Source organism: Calliphora vicina, chromosome 5 (genome assembly GCF_958450345.1).
Source record: "Calliphora vicina chromosome 5, idCalVici1.1, whole genome shotgun sequence".
NCBI classification, from domain to species: Eukaryota; Metazoa; Arthropoda; class Insecta; order Diptera; family Calliphoridae; genus Calliphora; species Calliphora vicina.
The window spans coordinates 16,663,799-16,676,234 of NC_088784.1; the positions used below are offsets into that span (position 1 = coordinate 16,663,799).

Genomic DNA, 12,436 nt, shown 5'->3' on the forward strand with positions numbered 1-12,436 from the left:
AGCAATTGATTTGCTGCTGCTGCTGCTACTGTTCTTAGCAGTCTTTGATTTTTAGCTACTGGCATTGAAAGAAATTTCTTTTCATTTTCAACAAAATCTCTTGTGCTTGACTAAGTAGTAAATAATTTTATACAGTTGCTGTTGCTGCTGCTGAGGAATCTTTAGACCAGACTAGACTGGGGCTATTTTATTTAATATCTGTTCAAGTGTGTGTTGGCTTTTGCTGATGTCTTCTTTAACATGATTTTTATTTACACAAATTGTCTCAAAAGACAATTTAATTAAGATGTTGGGATGGTTGGTTGCTTGAATGTTTTGTTTTGATGCTGCAAGAAAGAAATAAAATAAAATGAGAAAGAAGAAACAACTCAATTAGATTTTAATTGTTTGAATTGTTAAAAAAAATAGAAAGAAAACATTAAGCAGGAGTTGCTGCTGAAGATTTCCTAGAGTGGGGTGGGCGTGGCTGGAGTAATTACAAACCAGACATTGTCAGCAATTGTTTATTTCTTTAAGAAAACATTTAAATTAATTATAAAACTAAAGATAGCAAAAAGAATAGATTTGTGATGTTTAAAATTGCATTGCATTTTATTAATTGTTTTTAACATTAGTGTCAGTCCGTCAAGTTTAGAAAACCTTGAGCCAATTTCTCTTTCCCTAATTTCTTTGATGCCTGCTGACATTAATGCAAAAATTTCACTTGTTTTATTTTTGTTGTTTAGTTTTCATTTAAGGTTGTCATTATGTTTAAAGCATTTTTGACAGCTTCTCTAAGCAAATCTTGCAACTAATTAACGCAAAATTCAAAAATATCTAAGAATAAACAAGAAGAAAATGAACATGCTCTTATTATGTCCAAAAACTAGACAGACATTTTAATTAGAAAGCAAGCAAGATGTTGAGCAACTTTGTATCTTAAAAGTGGCTAATTTTGTTTAAATTTCATTAAACCTTTTTGGTGACACGAGAAAGTTGCTCAAAGGCAAACATAAATCTGTTAAGACAGAATTTTGTTTTAACATTTTCTATGTTACACAAATATTTGTCTCTTTTCCTCTTGTTCCTCTCTATTTAGCAAAATCTAGGCCAAGACAATAGCACTCACATCTGCTTAAAAGCAACACAATTTTATGTCTAAATTGCGTTAATTATCAACTTTGTAAAATTATGACAACACCTGTAAATTGTCTCATTAGTGATTCCATTTGCCTACAAAAAAAACCTGATGAAATGAAGGCACAACAAATACTCATCTGTTATTCTCTCATAAACAAACCAAAAATGCCCAACAAAAATTAAAATCCTCTGTGTATGGGGTAGATTTATGTGTTAAAAGTGAGAGCAACAAGACATTTGTTTTGTGTTGTTTGTTTAATTTTTATGTTTTATAATTATAACAATTCTCATAATACTTAAAGTTTAAAGTACTTTTAAAATCTAAAACCCCTCCTGCCCCCTCCTCTCCTTGTAAGACATACAAACAACGTAAATCATTACAATTATTTAGACACAAATGGTCATTAAATTTTACAAAATAAAAAACACTTTGCACTTAGAGACTTCTGCCAGCAAATATTTCAGTAGCTTCATAAAGACTCTTGATAATTATGACAAAAATTGATGTTTGTATCAAAACAACAATAGTTTTGTTTTTCTTTTCGTTTTTACCTTTTAAAAACTAAATGCTGTTTTGTCTTTTAGCTGGTCTTCTTAACAACTTAAAAACATTTAATTAACTTCCGTTAATCATCTTTAATCATAATTATATTAATGTCATCATTGTCTCGCATAATTGTTGTTATTTAAAGCGGATATGACAAAGCCAGTGTAACTGAAGAAGATATTTAAACACCGGAACAGAGTTTTAAACAAAATAATTGATGGTTTTGGATAATTTGTTAGGGAAACTTTTAAATGGAAGAAGTAAAACAAACAAAAAATGGGGGTGATTAGGGCGATAAGAAAAGTTTAAATTATAGATATCAGAAGGGAACAGAAAAAAGACGTAAAATTGGGGAGCATTTTTAGTCTCATTGGTCCTACGAACCTCGGGATGGTCTTACGAACCTCAAAAATGTACTAAGAAACTCCAGAAAGTCCTACTTAACTCATAATAATTCTAAGAACTTCTAGAAGGTCCTACGAACCTCAAGATAGTTCTATTAACTTCAAGAAAGCCATATTAACCTCAAAATAGTCTTACGAACTTCAAGAAGGTCCTACGAACTTCATGATAGACCTACGAACTTTAAAATTTTTAGTCATTGGTCCTACGAACCTCAGAATGGTCTTACGAACCTCAATAATGCACTAAGAAAGTCCTACGAACCTCAAGATATTTCTACGAACTTCAAGGAGGTCCTAAGAACCTCCAGATAGTTCTAGGAACTTCAAGAAGATCTTAACAACTTCAAGATAGTCCTATGAACTTCATGATAGTCCTACGACCCACAAGATAGTTCTGTGAACTTCAAGTAGGTCCTAAGAACCTCAAGATAGTTCTGCGAACTTCATGATAGTCCTACGAAACTCAAAATTTTTAGTCATTGGTCCTACGAACCTCAGAATGGTCTTACGAACCTCAATAATGCACTAAGAACCTCAAGAAAGTCCTACGAACCTCAATATATTTCTTCGAACTTCAAGAAGGTCCTAAGAACCTCAAGATAGTTCTAGGATCTTCAAGAAGATCTTAGCAACTTCAAGATAGTCCTACGAACTTCAAGGAGGTCCTAAGAACCTGAATATAGTTCTATTAACTTCAAGAACGCATATTAACCTCAAAATAGTCCTACGAACTTCAAGAAGATCCCAAGAACCTCAAGATAGTCCCACGAACTTCATAATAGTCCTACGAAACTCAAAATGTTTAGTCATTGGTCCTACGAACCTCAGAATGGTCTTACGCATCTCAATAATGCACCAAGAACCTCAAGAAAGTCCTACGAACCTCAAGATATTTCTACGAACTTCAAGGAGGTCCGAAGAACCTCACGATGGTTCTAGGAACTTCAAGAAAATCTTAACATCTTCAAGATATTTTTACGAACTTCAAGGAGGTCCTAAGAACCTCAAGATAGTTCTGTGAACTTCAAGTAGGTCCTAAGAACCTCATGATAGTCCTATGAACCTCAAGATAGTCCTACGAGCTCCATGATAGTCCTGAGAACTTGAAGATAGTGATACGAACCTCAGGATTTTTAGTCATTGGGGTTCTACGTACCCCAGGATGGTCTTACCAACTTCAAAACTGTAGTGATGGTCCTACGAACTGCAAAATAGTCCTACGAACTTCAAGATAGTCCTACCAACATCAATATTATCATGCGACTGTACGCTAGTCCTACGAAGTTTCAAGATGATCTATAAATATGGTTCTACGAGTCTTATAAAAGATAAACTAGCATTGAAATGGGACGTATACAGGTCATGTCCTACGAGCCATTATAAAATAAAGCGTTTATGATCCTTCTAATCTCAAGATTGTCTTACGAACCATAATATGATCATACGAACCTCAAGATACCTCTACAAACGTTTAGATTATCGTACGAATCTCAATATTGTTCCACGGCTATAAATATGGTCCTACGAACCTTATAAATGGTAGACAAGCATACAAATACTGGTTATTCGATCACACGAAACTCAATATGGTCCTTCGAATTATAGAACTCTCTTACGAACTTCAAGATGAACTTACATAGCTCAATATGGTCCTTCGAACCTTACTTTGGCCTTACGAACTTCAAAATAGTGCTGCGAAACTCGAAATGTACTTCGATATTGTAATTTTTTCGAACATAAAAATTGTGCTTGAAAAAATCGTTAATTTGGCTTATATAAACACAAATTGGGAGATTAACCAAAGAATTTATTTCGATAAAAATCAAAGTTTTTGAATCTCCACTAAAAAATTTAAATTTCGAAATTTGTCTAACATAAAAATTTTGTACTAAAATTATCACAAAATTTTAATATAAAGAAAAAAATTTGATTCGAAATTAAAAAAAAAAATTTCGAATTTTGAAATTTTCACATAAAATCCGCAATATCGGCTAAATTATTCCAAAATCGTATTCGAAATTAAGTTCGAATATTTCGAACTTTCAAAATTTGAACTAAAAATCAATATTTAAAGTAATTTTCGATAAATTGCCATAAAATTTTAAAATAATTTACAAAATTTTAATTCGAAATTAAAATCGAATTTTTCGAACTTTAAAATTTTCAGCTAAAATCGAGAATTTTGCTTAAATTGTCACAAATTAGGAGTTTAGATCGAGAACTTTAATTTTGAATTAAGTTCGAATATTTTCACTATATTTTCACTTTCAAAATGTTCACTATAAATCAATATTTAATGTTCGATTTTTCGAACTTAAATATTTTGCAATAAAAATCAATAATTTTTCATAAATTAACACAAAATTTTAAAATAATGAAAAAATTTCATTCGAATTTAATTTCGAATTTTCGAACTTGTATGATTTTTTAATAGTTTCTTTAGATTTAATGGTCCTTCGAACCATTTTTGAGTTTAAACTATTAAAATTTAGCTTCAAATGCCAATTATCTTTAAATTTTAATCTTATTCTACTTTACTAACTGCCTCCACCTCTCTCTATCTCTTGAAAAGCCAAATCAAGTGCCAAAGTCATAAGTTCAAACGCTAAAACGACGACTAATTAATGCTGTAATTTGCCACATAAAGTACCAGCCAAAAGTGCAGAGAAAATGCTAGAAATTGTTATAAGAGAGAAAATAAAAAAAGAGCAATATAAAAATCTGAAGACTCTTGAAAAAAGTTCAAATGATTGTTTGCCCTTTTTTAAAAGAAGCGAAAAGGGAGTTAAATTAACAAGCAGCAGTCAGCCACCTTTTTACTGTCTGCTTTTGCAACGTTTTTTTTTTAAAACTATTTTTTCCTATTTTTCTTTCTTGGAATTTATTTTATTTTTTTCTGCAGAACTTAATAAATTTTGATTTATGATGGTAGAGTGTGTGCATTTGAGTTTTGAAACACATTAATTAGTTACAGTTTTTCTACTATGTACCATAGTTTTAACCCCTTTTTTTCAACATTATTATTATGATTTTTGCTCACCAATAAATAATTCTTTAGTCTGTGGTTAATTAGCTGCTTTTCATTTTCTCTTTTCTGTTACAATAAAAGTTCTTTTAATGCTTATTAAGTTGATTTTACAGGCTCTGTAAGTTGCAAATAATAAATTGCAAAAGTTTTTACGATTTTGTACGATTTGCAAAACTTTTGTTTTAAATTAATCTTTGATTTTGTGGTTGGCTAGGAATTTTTGACAGTTGAATTATGGCCTCATAATCAATTTTACAATATGTCTCAAGTTAATTAAGAGCAAAATACAATAATTGAGCAAATATTTCGATTACAAACAACCAAATGTTTTGTTGAAGTCAGGTGCAAAAAAGTTTTGTTTTTTAACAGCAATTAATCACTACTAATTAGTTGTCAATAGATTTTATTAACATTTTTAAGGAAACTTATGGCATTGCAATTAAAACTTATACAGAAAAAAGGGTTGGTTGCTAAATATTGTTAACCAAGTTTTATGGTCCTTCGAATCTAATGGTTTGAAATCTAAGTTTGAAAGTTGTTTATAAAATATTTGTGAATTATTGTTTCTATGTTTTATCTAATTTGTGATTTTCCTCTTCTTTTTAGAACGCCCAACAGCTGAATCAACAGCAGCCATTGATGAATAAATCGAATGATGATCTAAGAAGAAAACGCCCAGAGGCAGCACGGCCAAATCATATTTTATTATTCACCATAATAAATCCCTTCTATCCCATCACAGTTGTAAGTACAAGAGCTTTAATATTTTAAATAACTTAAAAGAAATTTGCTTAAAACAAACAATGATTTTTATGGAATCCTACTATAGTTTCAATAGTAGGTCTTTAAGGAGTCCTATTCTAGCTTTAATCGTAGGTCTTTATGGAGTCCTATTCTAGCTTCAGTCCAACGTCTAAGCTAGCTTAATCGTGGATCCTTATGCAGTCCTATTCTAGCTTCACTCACAGGTCTTTATGGAGTCCTATTATAGCTTCAATCGTATGTCTTTATGGAGTCCTATTATAGCTTCAATCGTAAGTCTTTAGGGAGTCCTATTCTTGCTTCAATCATAGGTCTTTAGGGAGTCCTATTCTAGCTTCAATCATAGGTCTTTAGGGAGTCCTATTCTAGCTTCAAATGTAGGTCCTTATGGAGTCCTATTCTAGCTTCAATCGTAGGTTCTTATGGAGGCTTATTCTAGCTTCAATCATAGGTCTTTAGGGAGTCCTATTCTAGCTTCAAATGTAGGTCCTTATGGAGTCCTATTCTAGCTTCAATCGTAGGTTCTTATGGAGGCTTATTCTAGCTTCAATCATAGATCTTTATGGAGTCCTATTCTAGCTTCAATCGTAGGTCTTTAAGGAGTCCTATTCTGGCTTCAATCGTAAGTCTTTAAGGAGCCCTATTCTAGCTTCAAATGTAGGTCCTATGGAGTCCTATTCTAGCTTCAATCGTAGGTTCTTATGGAGGCTTATTCTAGCTTCAATCATAGATCTTTATGGAGTCCTATTCTAGCTTCAATCGTAGCTCTTTAAGGAGTCCTATTCTAGCTTCAATCGTAAGTCTTTAAGGAGCCCTATTCTAGCTTCAATCGTAGGTTCTTATGGAGGCTTATTCTAGCTTCAATCATAAATCTTTATGGAGTCCTATTCTAGCTTCAAATGTAGGTCCTTATGGAGTCATATTCTAGCTTCAATCGTAAGTTCTTATGGAGGCTTATTCTCGCTTCAATCATAGATCTTTATGGAGTCCTATTCTAGCTTCAAATGTAGGTCCTTATGGAGTCATATTCTAGTTTCAATCGTAGGTTCTTATGGAGTCCTATTCCAGCTTCAATCGTAGGGCTTTAAGGAGTCCTATTCTAGCTTCAATCGTAAGTCTTTAAGGAGCCCTATTCTAGCTTCAAATGTAGGTCCTTATGGAGTCCTATTCTAGCTTCAATCGTAAGTCTTTAAGGAGCCCTATTCTAGCTTCAAATGTAGGTCCTTATGGAGTCCTATTCTAGCTTCAATCGTAGGTCTTTATGGAGTCTTATTCTAGGAGTCATATTCTAGCTTCAATCGTAGGTCTTTATGGAGTCTTATTCTAGGAGTCATATCCTAGCTTTAATCGTAGGTCTTTATGGAGTTATATTCTAGCTTCAATTGTAGGTATTTATGGAGTCCAATTCCAGCTTCAATCGCGCATATTTATGGAGTCCTATTCCAGCTTCAATCGAATAAAATATTCGATTATTCGAATAAAATCTCCTATTATTAGTATAAATTATTGAATTTTCGATTATTTTAAAAAATAATCATTTATTCGAATAAAACATTCTATTATTGAAATAAAATATTCGATTATTCGGGTAAAATATTCGATTATTCGTATCAAATAATAGTTTTTTTATTTTAAAAAAATATTAATTATTCGAATAAAATATTCAATTATTCGATTAAAATATTCGATTATTAAAATAAAATATTTGATTATTCTAATAAAATAAAATATTCGATTATTCGAATAAAATAATCATTTATTCGAATAAAACATTCTATTATTAAAATAAAATATTTGATTATTCGGGTAAAATATTCGATTATTCGTATCAAATATTAGTTTTTTTTAAAAAAATATTAATTATTCGAATAAAGTGTTAATTATTCACTTCAAATATTCGAATATTCGAATAAAATATTCAATTATTCGGAAAAAAATATCCGATTATTCGTATAAAATTTTTGATTTTTCGGTTAAAATATTTGATTATTCTACTAAAATAAAATATTTGATTATTCGAATAAAATCTCCGATTATTAGTATAAATTATTGAATTTTCGATTATTTTAAAAAAATAATCATTTATTCGAATAAAATATTCTATTATTAAAATAAAATATTTGATTATTCGGGTAAAATATGCAATTATTCGTATCAAATATTAGTTTTTTTTTGAAAAAATATTAATTATTCGAATAAAATATTCGATTATTCGAATAAAATATTCAATTATTCGGAAAAAAATATCCGATTATTCGTATAAAATTTTGGATTTTTCGATTAAAGTAAAATATTTGATTATTCTACTAAAATAAAATATTTGATTATTCGAATAAAATCTCCGATTATTAGTACAAATTATTGAATTTTCGATTATTTTAAAAATAATTATTTATTCGAAAAAAACATCCTATTATTAAAATAAAATATTCGATTATTCGGGTAAAATATTCGATTATTCGTATCAAATATTAGTTTTTTTTAAAAAATATTAATTATTCGAATAAAATATTCGATTATTCGAATAAAATATTCAATTATTCGGAAAAAAATATCCGATTATTCGTATAAAATTTTTGATTTTTCGATTAAAATATTCGATTATTAAAATAAAATATTTGATTATTCTAATAAAATATTCGATTACAAAAAAAAATCCGATTATTCGTATGAAATTTTTGATTTTTCGATTATTTTAAAAAATAATCATTTATTCGAATAAAACATTCTATTATGATTATTCGGGTAAAATATTCGATTATTCGTATCAAATATTAGTTTTTTTTTAAAAAATATTAATTATTCGAATAAAATATTCAATTATTCGGAAAAAAATATCCGATTATTCGTATGAAATTTTTGATTTTTCGATTAAAATATTCGATTATTTAAATAAAATATTTGATTATTCCAATAAAATATTCGATTACAAGAAAAAAAAAATTCGATTATTCGTATGAAATTTTTGATTTTTCTAAAAGAATACATAATCGATTACTGAAATAAAATATTCGATTATTCAAATAAAATATTCGATTATTCGAATAAAATATCCGATTATTCGGACAAAAAATTTGTGAGTTGTATCAAATATTAATTTTTTAAAAAAAATTATTAATTATTCGAATAAAATATTAGATTTTTCGAATAAAATATCCGAATATTCGAATAAAATTTTTCGAATAAAACATTGGATTATTAACATAAAATATTATATTTTAGCTTTAATTGCTAAATCCAGTAAAACTTTAAACGATTTACATGTTTTTGCATAAGAGTTTGACAATTTCCCTAAAGTGTTAAAAATCAGGCTAAATTCTAAAAAAAAATAAAAAAATCCATTAAATATTTAAAGGCAGGCTGGAAGGCGCAGTCATTCAAACAAGTCAGTCAACCAGTTAAATGACAAAAATGGTCGTCGTTGTTTTTTTGCTGAAAACAAAACACATGTGTTGGCTACCATTACACAGTCATTCATACATCTTTAACACTAGACTTTAAGTACTTAAGTGTTTTAAGGACATCATCGTCATCATGTTCCTCTTACAGTTTGGCTCAAAAGAAATCCTGTTATTAAAAACGCTTAGAAATTCTAAGCTCTCTCTCTCTCTTTCTAACACTCTGCAAGTAACCAACAATAAAAAACAGTCATTACTACACTTTTTTTTAGTTTTAGTTTTTGTATTGTTTTGTTGTTTTCCAGCAAACAATTTGTGTTTTTCCTACTGCAATTTCACAAAGTTTATTGTCTTTTAAAAGTGTACTTGTATTCCTTAACAGGGGCAATGGGGGTGGGGTAGTAGCAGGTTTTTAGAGCCAGCAGATTTTAGCTAAAACAAACATTCAAGTGTTTGTATTACTTACGGGTAAAGAAACAATGCTTAACAGCAACTACAAAATGTTTTATTTCTTATTTTTAAATCTTACCGGAAATAAAAAATGTTTAATGTTTTTTTTTTGTTGTCTTCCTAGTAGTTTTTATTTATATTTTTTGTGATTTTAACTTTTCACACAGTTAACTAAAATATAAGAGAAGGTATTGTAAAGAAAACCAAAGACCAGGATGTGTAATCTACTAAGCCTAAGGAAAGATAATACAATAGAGCTAAATGGTTTTAGGGAATCATGTAAAATTTTAAATTTCTTAAGGTTTCAGAAGAAACTTTAAGCAACTGAACTGCAAAGAAAAACTAAATATCAAACTTCCTTATAGATAGTAAGGTATTTTTTTTGTAAAAGCTTTTTTTCTTCCTTTAACGGCAAGTAGAAAAATATGGTCCTTCGAACCGTTATTTTGAAATACAAACCCAATTAAATTACTTTGGGAGCCTGCTGCTTTATTAGGGATTGAACTTTTTTTATGAAAATTTTGCTACAGATTGCTTGAAGTATTGGAATATCAAAAAGTATACATTTGTTAAAAAAGTTCTTTCAAAATTTTTGACAAAAATAATTTTACGAAAAAATCCTGAAGAAATTTCCACGAAACCTAGTTAAACTAGCATGACTTTGAAAGGCTGTAAAATCATTATGGATTGAAATTTTTTTTATAAAAATTTTGTTACAAATTCTTTGGAACATCATGATTCCAAAAAGTATAAATCTTTTGAAAAAGTTCTTTCAAAATTTTTGGTAAAATGAGATTTTTATAAAAAAGTAGAAAAAAAAAATTATGAAATTTAGCCAACTGACAAGAATTTGAATGGCTGTAGCATTATTATGAATTATAAATTTTTTATAAAAATTTCAGTGCAGATACTTTAAAGTGCCAAGATTTGAAAAAGTATAAATTTGTTAAAAAAGTTCTTTCAAAATTTTCGGTAAAATGAGATTTTAGGAAAAATTTCTATAAAAAAAAATTTACATGGAAATTGTTGAAACTGACTAGACTTTGGAAGGTTGTAGCTTTATTATTAGTAAGAATACAATTTTAATTCCAGATTCTTTGAAGTCTCAAGATTCCAAAAAGCATAAATTTGTTAAAAAAGTTCTTTAAAAATTTTTGGCAAAACGAGATTTTAGGAAAAATTTGATAAAAAAAAAAAATTTAAGGAAATTGGTCAAACTGACTCGACTTTGGATGGCTGTAGCTTTATTATAAGTAAGACATTTTTCGTACAACTTTTGTTTCAAATTCTTTGAAGTGTCAAGATTCTAAAAAGTATAAATTTGTGGAAAAATTTCTTTCAAAATTTTCGGTAAAATGAGATTTTGGGAATAATCTCATAGAAATTTCCTAGAAAATTTATCAAACTAACTAGACTTTGGCTGGCTGTAGCATTGTTATGAGTTTCACATTTTTGATACAAATTTTGTTACAGATTCTTTAAAGTGTTCAGATTCCAAAAAGTATAAATTTGTGGAAAAATGTCTTTAAAAATTTTCGGTAATATGAGATTTTGGGCAAAATCTCAAAGAAATTTGCAAGAAAATTTATCAAACTGACTAGACTTTGGATTGCTGTAGCATTGTTATGAGTTACACATTTTTGATACAAATTTTGTTACAGATTCTTTAATGTGTTAGGATTCCAAAAAGTATAAATTTGTGGAAAAATTTCTTTCAAAATTTTTGGTAAAATGAGATTTTGGGAAAAATCTCAAAGAAATTTGCATGAAAATTTATCAAACTGATTAGACTTTGGATGGCTGTAGCATTGTTATGAGTTACACATTTTTGATACAAATTTTGTTACAGATTCTTTAAAGTGTTAGGATTCCAAAAAGTATAAATTTGTGGAAAAATTTCTTTCAAAATTTTGGAAAAAATTAGATTTTGGAAAAAATTTATTTCAAAAAAAAATTGCTCAAGACTTCCTTCGGATGTCTGCAGCACCATTATCGATTGAGATTTTTTCATAAAAATTTTCTCGCCGATTCTTTAATGTATTAGCTTTCGGAAAAGTATAAATAGGGGGAAATTTTCCATTCAAAATATTTGACAAAATGAGATTTTGTGAAAAAATCATTAAACAAAATTTTTAATATTTTTTAACCAAATGGGCAAGAATTCACATGACTTTGAATGACTGCAGCATCATTAAGGGGATTGAAATTTTTTCATAAAAATATTCTCGCATATTCTTTAATGTATTAGCTTTCGGAAAAGTATAAATAGGGGGATATTTTTCTTTCAAAATATTTGACAAAATGAGATTTTGTAAAAAAATCGCTATAAAAAAATTTAATAATTTTCAACCAAATGGCATGAATTCACATGACTTTGAATGGCTGCAGCATTATTAAGGGGATTGAAATTTTTTCATAAAAATTTTCTCGCAGATTCTTTAATGTATTAGCTTTCGGAAAAGTATAAATAGGTGAAAATTTTTCTTTCAAAATATTTGACAAAATGAGATTTTGTAAAAAAATCGATAAAATTTTTTTAATAATTTTCAAGCAAATGGCATGAATTTGGATGGCTGTAGCATATTGCAGGGATGGAAAATGTTTTATAAAAATTTGTTTACAAATTTTTTGAAGTTTTAGGATTCCAAAAATTATAAATTTGTTGAAAAAATTCTTTCAAAATATTTGACAAAATGAGATTTTGTAAAAAAAACGATAAAAAAAAAAT

At 28.5% G+C, this 12,436-nt stretch overlaps 1 protein-coding gene across 7 annotated transcripts in view; it reads left to right on the forward strand.

Moving 5' to 3' along the window:
• Positions 1-12,436, forward strand: part of sm (smooth) — a 220,148-nt gene that overhangs the window by 61,359 nt on the left and 146,353 nt on the right. For all 7 annotated transcript variants that reach the window (XM_065510522.1, XM_065510523.1, XM_065510525.1 and 4 more), the window contains exon 2: positions 5,705-5,842. In XM_065510522.1, the coding sequence (XP_065366594.1) occupies positions 5,705-5,842 (138 nt within the window). The remainder of the gene's footprint in view (positions 1-5,704; positions 5,843-12,436) is intronic.